The sequence below is a fragment of the Sycon ciliatum genome, chromosome 6, assembly GCF_964019385.1.
Source record: "Sycon ciliatum chromosome 6, ocSycCili1.1, whole genome shotgun sequence".
In the NCBI taxonomy this organism is placed as follows: domain Eukaryota; kingdom Metazoa; phylum Porifera; class Calcarea; order Leucosolenida; family Sycettidae; genus Sycon; species Sycon ciliatum.
The window spans coordinates 30676230-30698919 of record NC_088648.1 but is presented as its reverse complement, the minus strand read 5'-3'; the positions used below and the strand labels follow the sequence as shown (position 1 = coordinate 30698919).

Below are 22690 nucleotides of genomic sequence, written 5' to 3'. Positions count from 1 at the left end.
GGTCACTGTTGTAGGGTGTCGGTAGTCATGCTCCCAACAAGACATGCGGGTGGTGTTTGCAGGAGCGCTGGCTGCTTTTCAAGAAAGACAGGGGAGAGAGGTGGGGTCTTGAAAAGCATGTGCATCAACACTGTTGTTTGTGTTGTTATGGGGAGTAATAGTAGTACGACTACCAATTCCCCAACGCGTGCCGTGCACTCTCTCAGACCGACCTACCTTGCTCACCAGACCAGCAAGGTATTGATGTTTTACCGATTACCCTTCTTCACAGTCAATATGCATTTCTCTATAATAAAAAAAACAGCTAGTTATTGAATTTAGAATAGTAGCCTCTAGAATATGCTGATGGCAATGCAATCGGCTATATCTCTACGTCAAAAAGCAAAATCGGATTGTAGACTGAATCACTAGAACCACAACGTAGCAGGGCATGCACATGAACGCACATTACAATACAACTATAATAATTATCTTACGACTTCAAGTACAGGTATGTGATGGCAGGGTCTCTATTGATAAAAAAAAAAGGGGGACAGGGAAAATAGGATTAATCATACCGTACACAGAATGATTGTGCTAGAAGTTATCAGATTCTGTTAGAGTCCAGCACCTGCAATCCACTGCAGGCAGACAGGATCAACTGGAACTACTAGTATTGCTGTTTTACCGGCTATTCATTAGTTTACGTAGCGTATCCGTTATCTTGTAAAAATAATAGTGACGGTTTCTAGCATCAGTCGGTATCGATTGTTTCCTCTAAAGATGGCTAGTAACTGTGCTTTGAAACTTATACCCATGCAATCCGGGATGAAGCAAAGTCCGAATCATGTGTGTAACTGTGAAATACATGAAGCAACAAATCGGAAAGAAACTTTTAGGGATATTTCATCAACCGAAACGACCTGAACGGCAATACCCAAAATGCAGAGTCCCCGCAAAACAGTGTTGTACGAAGTAAGCAATTTTTTTAGATTATCATTGCGGTCTTCATGTATACGGTGTCAAACCTGATCTATACAACGAGTATTCGCCCTGTACACGGTCCTCTCCGTTTGAACGTGCGAAGTAAAATATAAACCCACCAACGAACCTTCTGTGTTCAACGAGCATTCACCATGTACACGGTCGTCTGTGTTAAATAAGTATTCATCTACGGGAGGTGGTCGTCTGTGTGCAACGAATATTCATCTACGGGAGGTAGTCGTCTGTGTCGGAGAGAAGCGGCGTCTTTGTACTGGCCATTACATGCATTGGTGGTCGTGCTGCTGCTGGCTTCGGGGACTTTGGTCGTGGTGCCGGCTTCGGGGACTTTGGCCGTTGTGCTGCCGCCTTCGGTGACGTTGGCCGGAGTGTGGCGGCGGGGAGGCTTTCGTACGCCATCGGTGTCGCCGACGATGCACTGCTGCTGGGAACGTACAGGCTGACGGTTTCCGTGTCTTCAGTGATCGGGGAGGAGACGGGCACAACACTCGATCTGCCCGTGTGGTAGGAGTTTATGGAGCTGGCCGAGAGGTAGGACTCCTGGCTGCGCTGGGACAGGTCCAGGCCGCGGCTGTGCGGCCGCGACAACTTCCCTGCCCAGCTGCGCGGCGAGTGACTCTCGGTCATCTCCAGCTCGGTGGCGCTGGAGCGATAGTCGGACGAGGACGCGTTGGATCGGCCGTGAGGGCGGCGCACGCGTGTGTGCACCGCGATGCCATTGGCCACCGCCGTGTCCGGGTCGCCGCCGGAACTCACCGTTAGAGAGGTCGGTGGCGTCGTCGTCAGCTGACTTGACAAAGACGCGTCTCTCGGCGCTACCGTTACGTTGAGGACTGCCGGACGCTCGGCGCTCTCCTCCAGCCCGCCGCTGTCCTCGCTCACGTTCTTCTGCCGTCTGTAGCGCCAGTCATCGCAGTGGTAGCAGCAACAGCAGCAGCAGTGGCGACAGCGTATGCACAGTACCGCTGCCAGCTCGCCACGGATCTTTGGAGCCATCAGGACGAAGAGGATGAGATTGACAACGCCCTGCGCATTGTCACCGACAGCCTGGGAAATGAACACACACACACACACACACACACACACACACACACACACACACACACACACACACACACACACACACGTACATGTACATGTACATGCATGCACACACACACACACACAATCAGAAGGAGCACGTATGGACAGTCATTGTATGAATACACAAACAAGAACTGGCGGATGGATAGATACACAGACAAAGCGACACAACATGGCTATAATAGACTGAAGGTACACGTACCTGGCAGCAAGGTACCTCTTGGTTCATGGATACGGGGATGCCTGGATATGGCAGGTCCTGGACATTTCAGGTGCCACATATGGCAGGTGGCTGGATATGGCAGGTAGCTGGATATGGGAGGGTCTACTACACCCACATCCACAAATCAACAATCTAGTAATCAACAGTTCATTTTGATTCACTATCAACAGCTACAATTGTAGTCTGCATGACAGATGCAGTGCTGCTCAATCAGCTAGTCTGCATGACAGATGCAGTGCTGCTCAATGAAATCCCATTATTGGAGTCAAGTATAGTCAGACCTTGCTTATCCGGTCCTCTTTTATCCGGATCCCTCGCCAGCCGAAAGAAAATCGTTGGTTACCGATTTACAGCATATGCCATGCATACATACGGTATATGTGCTAGGTTTTCCTGCTCCCTCGAATATCCAGATATTTTTGTGGAAAACGGGTGTGTGCGGTGAATTTTAAAAGCAAGTTCTGACTGTATAACAACATCAGGCGCTGTGCGCCCGGCCGCAGGCCAGTGGACACTGGGCTTGTGCATTGGTGCAGGGGCAGACTTGACCCACACAATAGGATTCCAGTGAGCAGGATTGTACATAGTGCAGTGGTTATTCAATTCCCACATCATTTGAGATGAGCATTTGGATGAAGTGGCCAACAAGCCCTGGCTACCCGCACACATATCAATACAAAACGAGTACTGCTTGCCATGCAATGAACTTCATACAAAGCACACAGTCATGCACTTTGAAGTACGACTAAAATTGCGATGATCTCATGCACCGGCATTATAACCTCCACGCACAGCCACACATCTCACCTGGAAATAGACAAAGACCAGGTTGACGGTGGGATGCTCGTTGTAGTAATCGCCGTAGTCGAACAGCACGCGTATCGTGCCCCAGACGCGCAGGAAGATGAAGGTGACGACCAGCGCGTACGCCTTGCCGCTGATCGTTTTCATCGTCCCCTTGATCAGCAAACCGTTGGGATGCGAATACAGCTGGGACAGTGGTGAGTTCTGTAACATGAGATAGAACGGGGAAAGAATGAGAAGAAAAAACCCCACAACACAATACTAATGAGCAGAAACACAGCGTCCAAACTGACCCCAAAAAGAACAGCATGACAACAGTACTCTCGGGTGCTGAAGAACGGCGTGGGGGGGGGGGGGGGGCAGCCTCCTAGCCTCGGCCGTTCCTATTTTCATGTACATGTTCTACAGTCTATGTACAGTTGAGTCACCGTGTGTACATTGTTATGCTGTGCTTGGTGAAATCCCAGCCTGTTTCTTCTTCGGCACTCCGTTCTTCGGCACTCCGTTCTTCGGCACTCCGTTCTTCGGCACTCCGTTCTTCGGCACTCCGTTCTTCGGCACTCCGTTCTTCGGCACTCCGTTCTTCGGCACTCCGTTCTTCGGCACTCCGTTCTTCAGCACCCGGCAGTACATGTAGTGCAGGGCACTTTGGTGTGCTAGTCACTGCAGGGCATTTTGGTGTGCTAGTCAAGCATTTCTAGGATTTGAAGAGCGGGAAACAACTGACCAAGGCATTTTCACGAACAACCTTTTAAAAGTAAGATTGTGAAGCAACCTTTTCGTTGGTTTGTCGTGATGACCGGTAACAATCTGGGCGCTTCCAAAAATCGGAACAAGTGGAAGCCCTGCTGCACAACGTTCTCACAAAGAAAACGCCAACATGACAAAAGGCACAGTACCGAAATTCCCCCGATCCAGATCGAAACGGCGGAGTTTATACTCTGCGGGATAAATACATGCTGATACACACATGTGCACACACTCGCATGCACACACACACACAAACACACACACACACACACACACACACACACACACACACGCACACACACGGTCTTCTTACCAGAGTGGTGACGTAGCGACGGATCAGGAAGACGAGCACACCCATGACGACGTAGGCGAGTACCTCCCACCCTCTGCCCGCCACCAGCATCCACAGCAGGCGCGCCTGGTCACAGCGCAGACCACTAGGCTGAGCCGGTTGTTCTGCTATCCAACACCAACCGACGGTTGCTCGCGAGTATTGATTGATCACGTCACTGCTCTGAAGGCTAACGTCACTCGTATTCCGCGGCGCCGACGGCACCGCATCCACAAAGTACACGATCAGTGCGAGGGCGATGGGGATTCCCCAGGAGATGCAGTGGAACACCAATCGGTACTTGATGGCTGACTTGATCTTGTCGCGTGGGATCATGATATAGAGGAAGACGACGAAAGACAGGACCCACAGGACGAATGCCATGTTCAGCATGATGCCCAGCGTCGCCTGCCACTGGCACACGAGATACGCCGTGCGCGTTCCCGGCTGGCCGTACGTCAGCGATCCCAGGCTGTTCAGCACGCACGTGCCTACGTCGCATACGGATATGAAAACGACAAACATACGTGAGTGCGCCTGCATGCCTGGACCCGACTTGGATAGAAAGCGGAGAAGAACGTGCACGGCGATGATGCTGATGCTGCAGAGGCATGACGCTATGGCAACCGCCGTTCCTAGGTACAGCGCCGCATCAGGCACTCTGTACGAGAGCACGTTCGAACCGACGCTTGCGTTTATGCACATTGTGTTGCTGCCACACGTGTGTTCGTGTACGTGTCTGCGCGTGTGTGTGTGTGTGGGGGGGGGGGGGGTGGAGTGCGTGTGCGTGTGTGTATTTGCTGCAGCAGGTCTATAAGCAGGAGATACAACTGCTGGTGATGAGCTCCCTTTCAGCACTCTGTTAACCACGCTCGACCAGAGGTTGTAGAGCCGGAGAGGGTGCGGTGCTAGGGCCTGCACTCATATCCAAGACCAATTCCATCCGCTGTCCTCACTGCACACTGGTCGCCTCTGCTGCTAAGCCGCCAGGACTAGACGAACGGTGTGCAAAGCCTGCTCAGAACTCTTCGTTGGGTGTCTCGTAAGGCGTTGTGATTCAGAGTCCTTGGATATGAATGAATCGCATTGGACCGTCCGACACTGTACCGCTCCAGACTCTCCTCTCGGCTGCTGGCAGATACACCTGGCCAATCAGGAAGAGTGCTTTGCGGCTAGCTCGTTCCGGAGCGGGCCACCGTGATTCTGGTCGCGTCTTGGTTGTAGCTCACGCAAGCGAAAAGGACAAGCCTGGTGCCATCAATGGTTGTTGCCGAGTTGCGGGATGTGCTCTGTTTCTAGTACACAGGGATCAGGGAGCAGCCTGTGCCAGGACCGTGGTTGAGAACAAGAGCTGGCGGGATAGCATCAACTGGGACAGTAGCGCACAGCACGCGGCTCATCCGCAGCAAACTAACTAACTCTTCGAAATCAACAGCACGCTTCGAATCACCGGGTCCCACAAATTTATTTCCTGGCGATACCGCACAGCTCTTCCAAACTACTGTTGAGACTTACAATGCTCTTTCGTCGACATGTACTGATGTAGGCACACTCATGATGCATAAATCACATTCACACAGCTGACTTGTGAAGTTGTGTAGACAATGGTAGGTCTACTTCGGAGGCCCACCTCTGACCTGATATAGTGATAAGGCTGTCGCATCCCGCACGTGGATCTACCGACTGACGAAAACGCTGTCCGAATGCAGTGACAGCCGCTGCGTGTGAGGACGAGTAGAGCCCAGCGAAAGCCTGCCTTTCATGGTAAACGCAGTATTACCGCGTACCGGTATCCTGCGTGCTGGACCCTGGTATCAGATGTCTGAGAAATTATTTCAGGAGGTTTTTGTGCTAGGGTCTCGAGGATCTCTTGGCGTCCACATTCTCCTTCACAATGCCACCACGTGATTGGAGATGGTATGACATTGTCATGATCGATATGTGACAAGTCAAGTCTTACAATTATAATGGAGTTAGAAGACCTTGACATGACAAGAGCAGGAGTGCGCGTAGGTTTAGATACCAAGTGTTTAGAAACGTCGCACTCTTGAGTGAATTGCAGGATGAAGTCACAATATTACCAAAAGAAGTGGATTTGCTCTCTTGACAATATGCATGCAGAGTAGGGAGCTCCGGGCAAGGTACTCTGCACTCCATGCTGATAGCATTAGTAGTCAGTCTGCACTTGTTGTGTTCGCGAGTCTCGGGTCAGGGCGTCTACCGGGGTGTGGTGGTTGTGGCACTGGCTGAGCCTTGGTATGAGCAAGGGACAGGCATGCCCATCTGCTCGGCGTCTCAATCCAGGACTTGACTGGAGAGAGTACTGGAACACAGGTAATGAGTTAAGTTGATTGCTTTCCACCGGTATCGGTAGTACATGGGAAGTGGATCAGCCCACCCTGGCTACTCAGTATCGTGTATGGTCGGGATGAAAACCTTCACGCACGGAACAGTGTGAACTGATGAGCACGGAGTAGTTGAAACTGGAAGATGTGAACCCCCCCCCCCCCCCAAAGGCTAATCAAGGGTATCAGAGGAAGAGGGCGAGGAAGATAGATAGATGGAGAAAAATGAGAAATAAAGAGAGAGAGAATCAGAGAATCAGAGATAGTGAGACAGAGAGAGTGTGAGAGAGCGAGTTAGAGAGGGAGACAGACGGACAGACAAACGGACAGACAGACAAACAGACAGACAGACAAACAGAAAGACAGACCGACCGACCGACTTAAAGACAGAGACAGAGAGGGAGACAGAGAGAGAAGGAAAGGAAATCTAGACTGAGAGCGACGCTAACTTGTGTTATCATAGTTGCGATTTGATGTTGAAGCCATGTTTCATTTTCATTCGCTACGAGGGCAACAATTTTGTCATTTTTCGATAAGTATGGGAAGAGTTGGAGAGATAGAAACGCTTAGCGAACTCTCACATTCAATTGCTAGCAGTATTGAACATGCTACAAATTCTGAAACGATTAAGGAACTTGACTTGTGCGCCCATTGAAATATGGGTATCGAATTCCAGGCAATACGAGAGAGGTTCTGCACAACGAAAATTCGAACGAAGTTTCGCGACAGGCCTTGCGAAAATGTGTACGAATTTTCGCACGAACTTTGTGTTCTGCACATTTTCGTAGTTTGCACGCGCCAAGTGCACGTACGACATGACCCAATCTCACGAAACTTCCTACGAAAGTTCATTTCGCGTTCCCTGCAAGTTTCGCGTCCAAAGTTGCGAAAGTTCGTGCGAAGTTTCTCACTTCGTGACGTAGAGCGAAAGTTCCTACGCATTTTCGTTTTGCAGAACCTCTCTACGGACTAGGTTTGGAGGCGACAGCGTTGGGAATCACCAAGGCCAAGGGTCCTCAACGCCTGTTCTACCTTTCCGGCATTAGCGACACTGACTCACGCTGCAATCTGATGTTCATGAGGTGCTAGTATTTATCACGCTGGAAACGGAGCGTCTCTGTAAGTTTGTATCCCTGAGTGGTAATGTTTGGACTTGGACGGACCACTACAATACAGTCATGCACCTGTACATGTAAGTGGTGCTCTTCAGGCACAACCTGGCACAACCTTCCTCAGCTCAGCCTACTCAAGCTCGACTGATGAGGGTTGAATTCCCTGAAACGCGGTGTAGCCAGCGGGGAGTGAGTGGTCCTTTCTGGCCGGTTTGCCGAGCCAAACGACTCCTTGCGCGAGGGATTTCTATTGTATTGTATTATTTTTGTATTTTATTATTTTACTTGAGCATTCTCAACAGACCCTAGGGTCTTCTTACAGGGTGCCCAATACGAATGAATGGGTTAAGTTCCTGGCGAAATGAATTGGGGATGTGATTTGTGCGAAGGGATTCGGGAAGCGCAGCGGTCAGCACCAAGGAATAAATTAGATTTGTATCCAGCTTGAGTTTGCACAATGGGTAAAGAAAGGGAATTATTGACTTGGCCGCGGGTGACTATCTGTGTGAGTGCAGTCAGGGCGAAGGGAGAACATGTCAGAGAGGAGTGAACTGCAAATATTGTGGATGCAACGGAACATAGGATGAGGCCAACGTTGATCTGGCGCTGTGCCAGCGGGTTGTGATCGACTTTGGCTTGAGGGAGATACTAGGGCACACAATGGTGGGCCTGCCCTTCCAAAGTAACACGTTAGTTCCATAGGTGCAACTCCCCACACCCTGGGTGTGAGGGCGTTCTGGTGATGCAACTCAATCCGGAACAGGTCCATATCCGGAGCAGGTGTGGCTGAGCGGAAGCACTAGGTGGTTGGCCAAACACCGCGTACCGCACGGCCACTCGGGCAGCGCGGTTTGGCAGCTTCTGTTGGCGTTCATTTTGCTAGGCAGTCAGTGAGGAGATAAGCTGATCGAACCATAGAGAACTCAGATGGTGAGCCAAGGAAAAAAATTGAAACATTGAAAGAAATGGGCACAAGTTCTGCGATCGAGTCCACCAACTAAACTAGATTTGATTTTGTCTCAGTACTCCTTGTCAGTTGTGTGCTAGATCGTGCACGTTTGACTGTTCAACGTCTGGTTTAGTTGATGGACTCGATCGCATAACTTGTGCCCACATGTTTCCATGTTATAACCATAGAGAACGTCGGGCATTATCATAACCCGCATGAAGGCGATTCGAGCTGTGATTGTGTGCGTCGATCGGAACGTCAGTGTGAAATTGTCTAACGGAGCAAACATTTCAGTTCTGCAAATTAGTTTCCTAGCATGGGGCATGCACGGTCCACGAGCGTTTACTATTCGACAATGGCTGAGGATTTGCCGAACACTGCATCGCTAGTGTCTGCACTTGGACACGCGCTTAACATTCCTGTTTCTCTATCTCTTGCCATGTTTTTCTCAGGTCAAACATGGCAGATACCGAAAGTATTCTTGAGAGATACCAGTCATAGACCCGTGTGTGTGTGAGTGTATGTGTGTGTATGTGTGTGTGTGTGTGTGTGCGTGTGCGCGTGTGCGTATATGTTTTCCTGTGTGCAACGTTATGTGTACGAGCTAGACTAGGGTTCGGTACAGGGAGTTAAAGACTCAGTACAACAGGACCCCCTGGTTCGGCATAAGTAAAGACTAATGAAGGTAACTGTTGTTCTTTCTCCCAGGGTGATTTGTCCCGCGCTCAGGCCATGGCTGTGTGACAGGTAACCTTGCGTGGCATATGTTAGAACAGGTGGTCAAACGTAAATGAGCTCAACTCTGAGAGCCCCTTCCACCGTGTCAGTCACTTGGACTTGTAAGTTGTAGCAGTAGTGGACGATCTCTTGCAAAACTGCCACCATTTGTTTCTCGGTGTGCTATGCGCGTGCCCCAGTCCGACACTGCTCGAGTGCGCCTACATGTACATGTACATTGTGTATGCGCGATGTGCAATGGAGAGAGAGAGAGAGAGAGAGAGAGAGAGAGAGAGAGAGAGAGAGAGAGAGAGAGAGAGAGAGAGAGAGAGAGAGAGAGAGAGAGAGAGAGAGAGAGAGAGAGAGAGAGAGAGAGAGAGAGAGAGAGAGACAGAGACAGAGCGAGTGTCGTCTTACTTCTAGCACCTTTTTCCACTACGAATAATTGTATTCCACAGCGCAAGGCACAAGGTTGGACGACCCACCAGATTACCTGGGTACTATGGCTAGGCCGTGGTTCACTGCATAAAGGGCAATGCATGGCCGCGGAATGGATGCACTATAATGACGTAATGGTGACGAAGCTCTTTACATCAACCAGTGCGAGTCGGAGTCGTGCCGAAATCTGCGCGCTCTTAAACCCACTTCAATCATGCACTGATCGAAGGCAGGCGCACCGTTCGCTGCACGTCGTCTTCAGCTCAGGGAAACTTTATACCGAAGTGGTATTACCGACATTGCACTTGACAGTCGTAGTAAATTCAGTTATCTCGCAGCATGATCGTGTATGCATTTTGTGATGTACATTGGACATCAGTCTGCTGTCGTCCCCCAAGCACAGTGTGCAGTACAGGCTACAAGATCAGGGCATCGCTCATCAGAGGGATTCTCACCTGCAAGCAGGTTATGCACAGACGTGGTCAGGAGACTCGGAGAGGAGGGTGTTGTCACTAAACTAGTACCAGGAGGTCTGATTTGTTCTGCCACTACGTGAAAAGTCCCAATCCCTGAAGGATGTGGCTGCAGTTCAGCTTTCCGCCTCTTATTAATACCGATTGCGACTTGATAATTTCCTAGTTCAAGGATGCACGCACAGGAAGAAGAGTTCCAGTAGGGGTTAGAGAGCATGAGCGTGCTGGAAAACACACACGCCAATGCCATCCAGCCTCGGAAACGTTTAGTGTTCCCCTGCACCTGCAGGTTGACCCGAAAATAGATTAGCGCACTAGTATTGCATTCGACCAGTTCCTAGCCTTCCTACCCGTGCACTATTATCGTGTAGTCTCTCAGGCACGTAGATCTACGGCGTTCCCAACTCCGAACAATAGATTCCAAGTCAATCGGAATGTATTGATTGATCTTTAATGCACAGTTGTTGGTGTTCGCGACCAGAACCCGTTGAGGACCGTTGCAAGCAGAGATCAGTACGTCGAAGTGTCCGCTACTTCCGACAAGAACGGCATGAATGCTCGCTTGTTAGTTGATATTGGCTTGGCTAGCTGTAGGCAGTCGCGTCAAGTACGTGTGGCAGCCACGGGTGCAGAGTACACTTCTGTAGCAGTTCGCATTGCCGAAGTTGCAAACAGGGAATGCGCCACGAGCACATTCGCCCTGGACACAAAGCAATAACGTGAATGTGTCGTGGGCTCGCAGTTAGTAAACTGCAGCGCGTTCCCGAAGTAGCAGATCGATCTGTGTGCCCGAACTAGCGCCCGTCAGCTGTGCAATCCGGTGGGTGCTAAAATCTCCGAGAAGGACGCAACGGCCACGGGTGACGTGGGAGAAGAGACTCAATTCTGCGGGGAGTGCGTGTTTATTCTGCTGCTGGTGCTTGGGGCATGCAATCCAGGGTACTCGCCGCAGCAGTTCGTAGCAGCAACGAGCAAGTGAGAGATAAACTGCAATTTAGGACGTGAATTGATTAGTGTTTCGTGAGCGCTAGTGAGGAAACAAGCAAGGATAGTCTGGGTATTTCTCTCGCTGCTGCCCCGATTATTCCAACCACAAGCTGAATCTCACAAGAACCCCCAGACAACTAGCAGTACCTCTGACAGTTCTTGCTAGCAGCAAACATAATGTCCGTTTCAGGTTCATTGCCACTGCAGCGTCAGTCCAGCCTTGCCGGCAATGGCCGAAGTAACTGCCGAGGTTCCTGCGTGCCACAGGATAAGGACTCCCTGATCCGCTACAGCCGTGCGGTGCGTCGCCTCCACGACCGACGCCTAGCCCAAGTGACCCAAGAGCGAACAACTAGCATAGTTGCAACATCACCAACAACTCAACCAGCGCCAGCAGTGGGAGTAATACCACGAAGACTAGCCAGCAGCTGTTCTGTTGATGATAGGCGATCATCATGGCACGTTGAGAGTACGAGAGACCTACACACCTCCATTGCAGTATCACCAATGTCCATAGACGATGGACGGGATAGTTTGGATTGGCCCGCCGCAAGCACCGTCGAATGCCGAAAGCCGCGAGAGCGGTTTGCCTCGACTCAATGTCTGACCTCTCCGTTGTCGGAGAAGCCCCCACTGGTCCAACAGCGGCAGCCGGAGGATACGCGTAGTAACGTGTCTTGGACGCCATTGGGACGAAAGGCTAGGTTCTCCAGTTTCTGGTCGCTCAGCTCCGCGCGCAGTGCTTCGGAGGAGTGCCTTGTCCGCTGTACCAGTTTCAACAACCTCAAAGACAACGACAGTGGAATGGTGATGGAACCACCATGTCACGTGAGGGCGACTTCGGCAGATCAAACGCGTGAAAACGATCCAGACACGTCCAGCAACGTGTCAGTACGTGTCAGTCGCCGGAACTACGCTACATCGCGTCTGACACAGTCACAGTCGCAGCACCGTCTCTCGCTGGATCTGGAACGTCGCCAGAACGTAACGAAAGCCATGAGCTGGGTTCGAGAGCAAATGGTAAGAACTATAAATCGTCCTTTGTACAATGCATTGAGGTTTTAGGACCCTGGTTGTGTCGCCTCTGCACTACTGCAGTCAGATTGTGACACTCTTGTGGGGAAACGCATATGCACTAGTTGAACACAGTGGCGCATGAGCAGTGCTGAAACCGAGAACTCCCGATCGGTTTAGCTGCTCTTGCCCCGCCTCCACTGCTTCGGCTGCCATCCCTATGTGCATCTCTGTGCGTTTTTGCCGGCGTTTGCACCATGATGGTTTGTGGTTATCCTGTAAAAAAATAAAAAAATAAAGTCTCCTGAACGTTTTATCCGGTTCTGTGTGATGTGAAACAGCAGGACCGGTCCATCTGGGGTCACTTCCTGTACATGCATGCCATGTATGCTATGTATTACATCTACCGGTACGTCACTAGCCTTACAAGTTCAACAGTCAATGTCTAAATTCTCCATTGTCGGAAAAAGCCATGAGAAAGGAACCACGAGCCGTGAGAAAGGAGCCATGAGAAAGGAGCCAGTTCCAAGAATTCCGACGGAAACCACGCAGCAACTGAATGGGTGCAGGAGATTGTGAGCAACAATTAAAAAATAGAATAGGGTTATGTACTCTCGGTAATACATGTACTTCGAAGTGCAATCCATGTAGGTAAAGTCACCGTGGCATGACTGTACACAATTGTATAGGCGATGATTACGCGGGTGTAAGAACTTTACTTTTCAAAATACATGTAAGTAAAGTTGTTGCTGTGCACCGCTGAAAACTACAATGCTCATGAAGTACAAGTCCTGTTGATGTACAGTCAACTTCGCTTATAACGACACTCGGCGGAGCATCAAAACGGTGTCCTTATTCGCAAAGTGTCGTTATACCCGAAGTCCCATTATATGTATTACAGTGGGATGGGACTTTGCTCTGGGCATGGAAATTCTGTCGTTATTCGCGAATTGTCGTTATATCCGCAGTCGTTATTAGCGAAGTTGACTGTAAACAACAAAACGATTGCATCGTGCATGTCTTTTGAAGCACATGGTTTTCATCAACCGGTGTCCATGGTGTCAGCAAGCGGCCGATGAGTATCAAGTGAAGAGGGTGATGAAGTTGATGTATGGGTCAGCATCTGCAGGTACATGTACATGTACATGTACATTTAGCTAGACCACGACTGGCATGCAGGGACATGAGTCTGTATCCAGGCTACCATCACTCTGCGAACAGACAAAAGCATCCTGCTTCTTCTCCGGATCTGGGCTCTGGGCTCTGACGCATGCAAGCAGCCATTGTATCACTACTCAGTAACTGTCAGTAGAAATAAATATAATAATATTCAGTAGAACTGTCCATGATTTGATTGCGGTTCTCAGCATCTCAGCAAACCTGCATTCTATAATCCAGCGCATCTCGTGTCACTACTCACTCGGTTCTGATTTTGTTAGCTGCCAGTGTCCTGGTGAGTTTTCCTTGTTGTGCAAATTCAATGCCCTGTTGATCTATCGTCCTCGGGCTATGCATCACTTCAGCGTTCTTGTCAGTGTAGTGGCCAAAAGATAGAAAGGTGAAGAACGTGGCGAACGGACAATACAAGGAATGGATACATCCAGCAACTAGCTATATATATATATATATATTATATATTACTAGCTGTAGAGATAACAATCGATTCTCTCATGGCTTGGTTTGTGTTGCCAGAACAACGATCATCCCATCAGCTAAGACAGCCTACAAAGTAGTCACCAGTCCTGCACTGTAATAATTGTGCAGTACAATCATGTACTCCACTACTTGTGATTATCTTAGTTGACATACCGGTGATCGTTGCTGTAATTATGCTGTGCTGTGCAATCGTGCAAACGATTTGATTCATGTCTGAGTTCCTTGGTCCCAGCAGCTCGTCCAGTGTAGAGACAATGAACAGGACACGAGGCAATCTTCGCCTGCACACTGACAATTACACCGGACTGTATTGTCCGTATTGTCCAGCGCTACTTATGTCGTCTTTCATTGCATTTCACAATGGATGATGCTGGGCACAGGCAGAGAGCTTTCATTATGATTACACACAAGCTGGAAGAGAAAATCGCATGCAGAACTGTGGTGACTCGGTGTTCGCAATCAGATCACCAGAAGTAAATACCGGACACTCCGGAGGATAGGAGAGTGACTTGAGGTAATTGAGGAAGTAGGATCTGGTATTGATTACCGGGCTTGTGGCAAATACCGGTAAAGACAGAATGCAGACCAGGCAGACCAGACATTATTAATAATTGTACTCGTGCTGGTCCTGGGAGCTACAGTACAGTACAGTTTCCATCCAAAATTCCAAATGTTACTCAACTACATGTTACTTCTACTCGGAGTACCTACATGTAAACGCCAAGCTTACGTACTCTTGTGTCTACATCTACATGTATGTGTCATCATCATCATCATCATCATCATCTGCGTTGCCGAAAAATAATAAAAGTAAAATTTAAAAAATAATAATAAACGGCATTATGCAGCTGTGCAAGCAGTAGATGCACAGTGCGACTGCCAGGCATCTCTGTCAGATGCCAACAGGCAATTCTCATGCAGAGACATACCAGTCCACAAAACGATGTTGTCAGCAAAGGAAATCTTCGGACGACCACGCTTTCTCTTACCATCCACGACACCAAACATCACGTCACGTACAAGCTCGCAGCCAGATGGGCGGCATGTGTGCCCGAAATAGGTCAGTTTGCGTATCTTGACCCTGGCTAGCAGCTGTCTCTGTACTCCCAGCTCCACCAGGATACTGTCATTTGTGCGCTTCTCCATCCAGGATACTCTGAGCAGACGTCGGTAGAACCACATTTCTGCTGCCTGTATTCGTCGTTCATCTGTCTTCCGCAGAGTCCAACTCTCAGCTCCATACAGCAGGACAGACCACACTAAGGCATGCATTATCCGGATTTTCAGCTGTCTGGAGATGTGGTCTTTCCAGATGTCAATTAACTGCAGCATACGCTCTTTCGCCATGGCAATTCTTGACCGAATATCGAGGCTGCAATCACCGTTTGTTGTCTTCCAGGATCCCAGATACCTGAAACTGCTCACCTCTGCAATTCGTTCTCCGTCGACCACAAGGCGCGTTGGAGCAGTATCGTTTGCACCAGCAGTACAGGTTCCGATATGCATGATCTTGGTTTTGGACAGATTCAGTGACAGGCCTTTCTCTCTTCCAGCGTCATTAACAGCATTGGTGAGGCTAGACACTTCTGATGGATGTGCACACAATCCCGTGTCATCTGCATATCGTAGGTTCGACAGCCGGCGTCCTCCGATTCTCACACCGATACTGTCCATATCAGCAACACGCATAACACTCTCAGTGTACAGGCTAAAATAATAGATGTGGGGACAAAATATAGCCCTGCCGAACACCCTTCTTGATGGCGAACTCCGGCGAATGCGAGCCATTCCATCTGATAACTCCGCTCATCCCTGTGTAAAGATTCTGAAGCAAACAAACTATGTGGCGAGGGAAACCAAAATCCAAAAGGCAACCGAAAAGATGTGAGTGGTTAACTGTGTCAAAGGCTTTACGATAATCGATAAAAACATTCAAGAGATTTTTCGATAATGATTTGCAGAACACAGAGCATATCTACAGTACTGCGACCAGCTCGAAAAGCAGCCTGCTCATCTGGTAACTCAGCCTCTATCTTCTTTTTCATACGATTCAAGATTATTGTCAGAAGGATCTTGCTTGCATGTGACATCAAAGCAATGGTCCGATAGTTGGAACACTCCTTAGCTGATCCAGCTTTGGGTAGCATGACGATTTCTTGACGTTTCCATGCTTTTGGCCATCTCCCTGTTTTCCAAATCTCCAAACAAAGTTTATGTAGGAATAGAACACAAACTGAGGATGCATGCTGAATCAGTTCCGCCACGATCCCATCAAGTCCAGGGGCTTTCCTCTTCTTCAGGTGTACACATGTATGTGTAGTCGATCTTAAAAATTGTTTTTGTAAGTCAAACCCAACCCAACCTGTGAATTACTATTGCGAAGGGGAAAGAGACAGAAGAGAGTAGGGGAAATTAGTGGCAGGGGCTACGTAACATTACGACACTCACTAATAGACATTCCAATGTACTGAACGCACTTTGTACAGAATGGAAAGAGGTATTTGTTTTCACAGCCATTTTAGCTCCCTCCGTATTAGACTGTGTTCACAGCCATTTTAGCTCATTTTCTTCCTGTTGAGGTTGCGCTTGTGTGTATTTTGCGCGTACAAGAGGCTTGGTTCTATTCCTGTTGCAAGTAAAGAGGTATCATTCTGTTGTACAAGCACCGGTGCCTCCGACATTCACGCCAAAGGGAGATCATCAGACAGCAACAAAGTGACCACAGTTAGCAAGGTAACGAGTCATAACTTATGACTGATGCGGTACTGATATTCAACCACATGACATTGACCTCTATCATGTCTCGGATTCCCAAACCACCAGCCTTCCAACGCGGATGGTTCTAAGTTGATATTTCCAGAGGGGGGGGGGGGGGAGGTGAGCTAGCTCAGGACGAAAACAAGCAAAACACTTTCATCAGGGTTAGGTGTGCAGACTTCACTGTAGACACCCTGGAGAAAGTGTTGCATGTTTTGACTCACCGATAATGCCTATACTTGTATTAGTGTTGGACAAGCACACGTACAGATAACTTCTAAACCTTTGGTCTTCACCATATAATTAGATGCATTTTTGTGATAACAATTCTAGATGCTTTATCTGTCTTCCCTTTCCTCGCTGTGCAGCAAGAAATCCACGAGACGAATCAGCTTCTCGCACAGCAAATGTCTACCATGTTGGGCAGCGTGAAGTCACTGAAGCAGGAGCTGGAGGAGGAGGAGGAGGAAGAGGTGGACGTTGACGACGCATTCCAGGATGAATCGTTTTACTTTGGAGAGGGAGACGAGCAGGATAGCAACCATGACAACGACGAGGATAGCTTCTCGTCCGACCTATGATAGTTAAGTTGTCATCATGAGTATTTGGTGGCAACGGCATGATCCAGTGTGAGGGACATCGGGTACATAACAATTCCCCGATGTGAATACTTTGAGTTCCCATACCAGCAAGTAGATTAAAAGGATATCATTGATGAACTGACTATGGTCGTTTGTCATCTGATAAGCAGTACTTTGAAGGAGGAGCAGAAGAATGCAGGCTTGTTTATTTAAAAAAGAAAGATAAAAGCCTGCATTCTCCTCCTCCTCCTTCCTTCTCTGCTTTAGTCCAACTCCTTATCTTTTTCTCACACATCCGCACTGGCTTGCTCGCACTTGGCTTCACTAAAGTGCAATGGACTCTTATAAAAATGCTGAAGTCAAGTACCCACGAGTACGTACCCACCATTCAGACAACTCAATATTAACTTACACTAGTAGAGGGTCAACTGTCATTTGTAGCGTGTTTCAGTGGCTAATCATTATTTTAAACTGCTTCGAATTATGACCAATGCATTTCCGTTACAACTGGGCCTCAATACAATAGATAACATATTTTCTGATGATCGCCTTGTGCATAAGACTCGGAGTAAGACACTTTTTCATCATCTTTTTGTTTATTTGAACCAGCTCTGCCTTTCGGTATGGAGCACTGTTGGACAGCCTGGAACCTCTCTGTTTTATAGATAACATACGCGTAACCAGGAGACTCTGTCACCGAATACATTCACAAAGATTTTATCATCAGATCCTACAATTATTTTTTTGTGGTTTTCTCTACCGCTTGTGTTCCGTAATGTCGTCAAAATTTCGCCATTTCCAACTTACCTGTCCGACCAATTTTGGTTGCTTGATATCACAGTTATGAAGGGGTGGCTAGTAAGTATAGAACTGTGCATGAAGTTAATGTCCATTCGTTTTGATTGGACGTGAACATTATAATTTATCAGTCTGGGCCCAGCTACTTCTCAACTCTCTTTTTTCTTGCATACCAGTGACCATCCCTCTCACCGTTTCTCTTTCTCTCGTTTCTGTGTGCGTGCCTATTGCCATTCCTCTTTTGATGCGGCCTCGCTGTTTGTAGGCTGTGTTACCCGCTTTACTTGGTGTTGTGAACACATACACATAATAGCATTAACCGTTGTCACTCACAATCTGACATGGCGCCGTGCCCTTAGGACCAGTATGGCAGTACAAATGAGAGTCCTCCGCCTGGGTAGAGTGCTCAATATTCATTCGAATAGAGCTATCACATGTAGCTGTCGGATGATTTCTTATGGACATGAAACTACAGTCAGCTTTGTGTGTAACGACACTCTGCGGGGCGTCAGAAAAGCGTCCTTATTCGCGAAGTGTCGTTATACCCGAAGTCTCATTATAATGTATAGAGTAAAACCTGTCAAGGCGACCACTCAGATAAGGCGACCACCTGTCCCAGAAGACCACCATAACCAGGACCAAGGGATGCTATTTCCAGTCAAATGACCCTGGATATGGAGACCACCTGGTAACAGCGACCACATTTTGAAGGTCCCTGGAGCGGTCGTCTTAGACAGGTTTCACTAGATAGGACTTTGCTCTGGGCATGGAAATTCTGTCGTTATTCGCGAAGTTGACTGTACTGGTATTAGTTACAAGGAATGATGCGTGGACCAGTGGCAGTGTGGCAAAAGAAGTAATCTGTACGTTGTTACCCTACAGCCGGATGTATGGTGACTGGACCCATCACCACTGCTGATGTCGCCATCCTTTGTACCCCCTTATAGCTCCGTCCGGTACGTTCGGGCCTGGTTTAAATCTGGCTTTGGAAAATTAAATTCATTTCTCATTGCTACCAGGCTCGGCCTCATTTCCTCTGTGCTGAGCTGGTGAGTCCAGAAAGGGCGAAACAGATCTGTCCACAGATTGAGTACCCCTTAGAGCTGTAAACTTGATCTTGCTTTAAAGGGGAAGTATACCCTAAAATCAAATTTTCACCAGTTGTAGTCTTCGGGGTGCTGAGTCGAATGGTCTTGGTCCGAGGAAGCTGAGACGCTCCCTTCCTACTTGAATCCCAATCGAACTCGCGCACTTCCACCGAAACTGGGTGACTGCGCCCTACTAGATGGGGATTTGTATGCAAAATGTCACTAAAAGCGCCATTTCGTTCTTATAAAAGCACGGATGACCGCGATTGGCCCATATGTTGTAGTCTTTTGGACGCTGAGTCGACTGGTTTTGGTCCGAAAAGGCTGCGATGCAGCGTTCCTCCTTTATTCCCAATCGAACATGGTTGAACAAGCGGTCACGTGCTCCTGCGTACACCAGTCACCTGGTCACCGTGCCTGCAGGGTACAACTTACTAGCCTGTTTGACCTTTTTTGGGTGCAGTCCTGTCACTCGAGTTGAACCTTGGTGTGAAAGTTGTCGCCTGCTGGCGCGGTGACCAGGTGATTTGGGCAACCAAGACCACGTGACCGCTTCTTCAACCATGTTCGATTGGGAATAAAGGAGGAACGCTGCATCGCAGCCTTTTCGGACCAAGACCAGTCGACTCAGCGTCCAAAAGACTACAACATATGGGCCACTCGCGGTCATCCGTGCTTTTATAAGAACGAAATGGCGCTTTTAGTGACATTTTGCATACAAATCCCCATCTAGTAGGGCGCAGTCACCCAGTTTCGGTGGAAGTGCGCGAGTTCGATTGGGATTCAAGTAGGAAGGGAGCGTCGCAGCTTCCTCGGACCAAGACCATTCGACTCAGCACCCCGAAGACTACAACTGGTGAAAATTTGATTTTAGGGTATACTTCCCCTTTAAAAAAATTAAATGGAAGGAGAAGTTCCTGTGGTTACAGGATATCTCAGTAAACCAAAGAGACAGCTTTAAACCAAAGAGAGCTTTAAAAAAATATATATATAGCTTTTTCTTCCACTGAGTGGTGTGCCTGGAGTCCATCTAGTTTCTCTCCTTAGTGTTTTCTTTACTGCATTGCCACTCATAGTCATACTACTGCAGCGGTGATACCAGTAGGCCTGGCATTACAACCGCCCACAACTAACTGTACGTGCTTCATCAGGAAACAGCGCTGCTGAGCGCTCCAATCAACTCCGTACTAAGTCCATGTAACTTCTAGTTCTTTTCGAGTCTCCTGAGCTGGACTCGGCAAATGCAGTTCTTTTGGAGCGAGCTCTTTCTGATTATAGCCGCTCCTTCATCCTGGTCCAAATTTCAATGCACCAGTGTCTACTTCCGTATCGCTAGAGATGCTATCGCCAGAGCTTATGGCACAACGAGAAACTGTTCTTCGTCTGTTTGATGTTTCCTTTCCCCGCATGTCTCCTCCATAGCTCTCCATTCTTCTAAAAGAAAGCAGTATTTCAAGTGTTGTGATTATAGGGCTTGAAAGTGCTACGTCACAGCATAGCAACAATTTCAAAAATTGGATCCACTTGGATCCAGTTTTTGTATGGATCCAAGCACATTTCAAGCGGTCTTACCCACAGCATGGTGATGTAGCCAGTGAAACTGACTGATTTGGCTACTGGGGGCGGGGTTACAACTGGTGGCGAAATAAAAGTCACACCTGCATGCGACATGAGTGGGTTGCTATGCACCCACATACTTAGGCAATAGCAAAGTCACACCTTAGTGGATCCAAAAGTAGAAATCTGATGTCAACTTACTACTCCCTGGCCGTTTTGACGTCATCACTTTCAAGCCCTATTGTGAGGTTTTGTGTGGAATTTTTATTTTCGGCAATCACATTTTGTTAATTTCTTACTTTTTAGACGAGTCCAAGGCAGTTTGGAAAGATCATCTATCAGATCATTTTCCGTATTCGGTCTATTTATAACCAGTATCTATAATGAGAGTGTGGTCTGTCTCCATGGTTACCGGTGTTCATTTCATAACTATAGCTGTTATATCATCCGTATCATGCCTGTCATGATTGTCTGAAGCTATTGTCTGTGTTGCGGTTGACTTCACTCCTTAGTGCTATTGACTGGCCTTTCGTACAATACCTATTGATGTCTAGAGACATACTGTCTAGCCTTCCCCTCGATCTACGCTTATTGATACACTATCCAGCTGTCCAGTGGCTCTCCTTCCACCGCTCTCTATCTCGCTATACTCTTCTTCACACTCTATAAGTTCGTGTCTTCTTTACAATAGAGAGGTTGTGCATAAAGAAAATCTGTTGTGCTCAACGAAAAACGTAGTGTGACCATGGTGACCAGTGGTGACCCTTTCGAGTACTTTTTCCGCTGTTTGCGCGCTTGGTGAACAATTTTTTTGAATCAAGTGTGTACTCCGGCCCATGGCCCACGTGTAGGCACACCACCGAACTGAGTTGGGCTCAAGTTTTCCAGCTCACAGGCAACGATCTCCATGCAGGGCCGGCGGAACCGGTCAGGCTGGTCCGGCCATGGCCGGACCACTTTCCCAGCTGGATGGCCCATGTGATTCGTGCAAAACCGGTGTAAAAAAATCCAGAGGTACATGACTCGACTGTACTGCCGACGTGTGATGTGCTTCTAAGTAGCTCAGGACTCCGTGACCGGCACTGTATGGCTTTAATGATATGGATAAAAAAAGTTGTGTTTGTGTTCTTTTACCATAATTTTCTGCATTTTCTGGAGCCTTAAAAGATGCCCAAAATCGCTCTATTTCACGTAAATTTTAAATATTTCTCCCGGGGGAGGTCCCCCGCACCCCCTCCCCCCCCCCCTCAACAGTTGGCCGGACCACTCACAAACTCCTTCCTCCGGCCCTGCCATGGCTGGAGACCCTCGTCGAAACGGTTGGTCGTGAGAACGAAGCTGCCTGAGAAGGGCCAGGTCCATCGCGAGATCAAATGTCCTTCGCTGAGACGTCGCAGGGGAAGACGAAGACGCCGAGGTGGCAGAATTCTGCTGCGGGGATTCAGCAGAATAATTTGTCACAGCAGGGCGTAGCGAGCACTGACAGAACTAGCCGAGCGCTGTCCAGGTGACAGAGGATCGCTGAGAGAGCGGGAAAGAGATCCATCAGCTCCACAGGATGCCGAGTAGGAAGAACTCGCAGAACGACTTGAAAAGGCCATGGCGAAAAAAATCTTGACACCACGTGCATCAACACAGCTACATATACATGTACATGTATGCAGAAGCTTGCGAGAAAGAAGCGAAAGTTCAAAACGTAAGATCTTCAAGTATTAGTTTCGCGATCAGCCTCGCGAAAGTTCCTTTCCTTTTTCGTTACTCGTGCCCAGACTACGTCTAAGTTACGAATTTTCGTTATGCACAACCTCTCTAATAAAATCAGTTCAGTGACTGACGAGTTCGAGATCACAACACTTCTCCTTGTTAGACCTTATCTGGGAGGCCCATTAGTAGTAGTAGTAGTAGTATTCTTTTATTTTCCATCGGAAGCCTCAACAGTGATGAACACAACTCTTAAGAGGGCCGATAACAGGGTAGAGGGGTGTGGGGTGAGAAAAAAAATAATAATAAGAGATATTTAAACTAAACTAAACTGATACTTTCTTG

General features: G+C 48.4%; 2 protein-coding genes across 2 annotated transcripts; one reads left to right on the top strand and one right to left on the bottom strand.

Moving 5' to 3' along the window:
• Window positions 1-240: 240 nt before the first annotated feature.
• On the bottom strand, window positions 241-5758 carry LOC135819886 (uncharacterized). The gene is made up of 3 exons (XM_065333186.1): window positions 4155-5758; window positions 3095-3295; window positions 241-2028 (listed from the first exon to the last, which is right to left on the bottom strand). Exons 1-3 carry the CDS (start codon window positions 4875-4877, stop codon window positions 1189-1191), a joined length of 1764 nt encoding a protein of 587 aa, XP_065189258.1. The 5' UTR covers window positions 4878-5758; the 3' UTR covers window positions 241-1188.
• Window positions 5759-10292: 4534 nt separating this feature from the next.
• Window positions 10293-18199, top strand: LOC135819885 (uncharacterized). The gene is made up of 2 exons (XM_065333185.1): window positions 10293-12213; window positions 16989-18199. The coding sequence occupies exons 1-2, from the start codon at window positions 11371-11373 to the stop codon at window positions 17199-17201; spliced, it is 1056 nt and encodes a 351-aa protein (XP_065189257.1). The 5' UTR covers window positions 10293-11370; the 3' UTR covers window positions 17202-18199.
• The last annotated feature ends 4491 nt before the right edge of the window (window positions 18200-22690 follow it).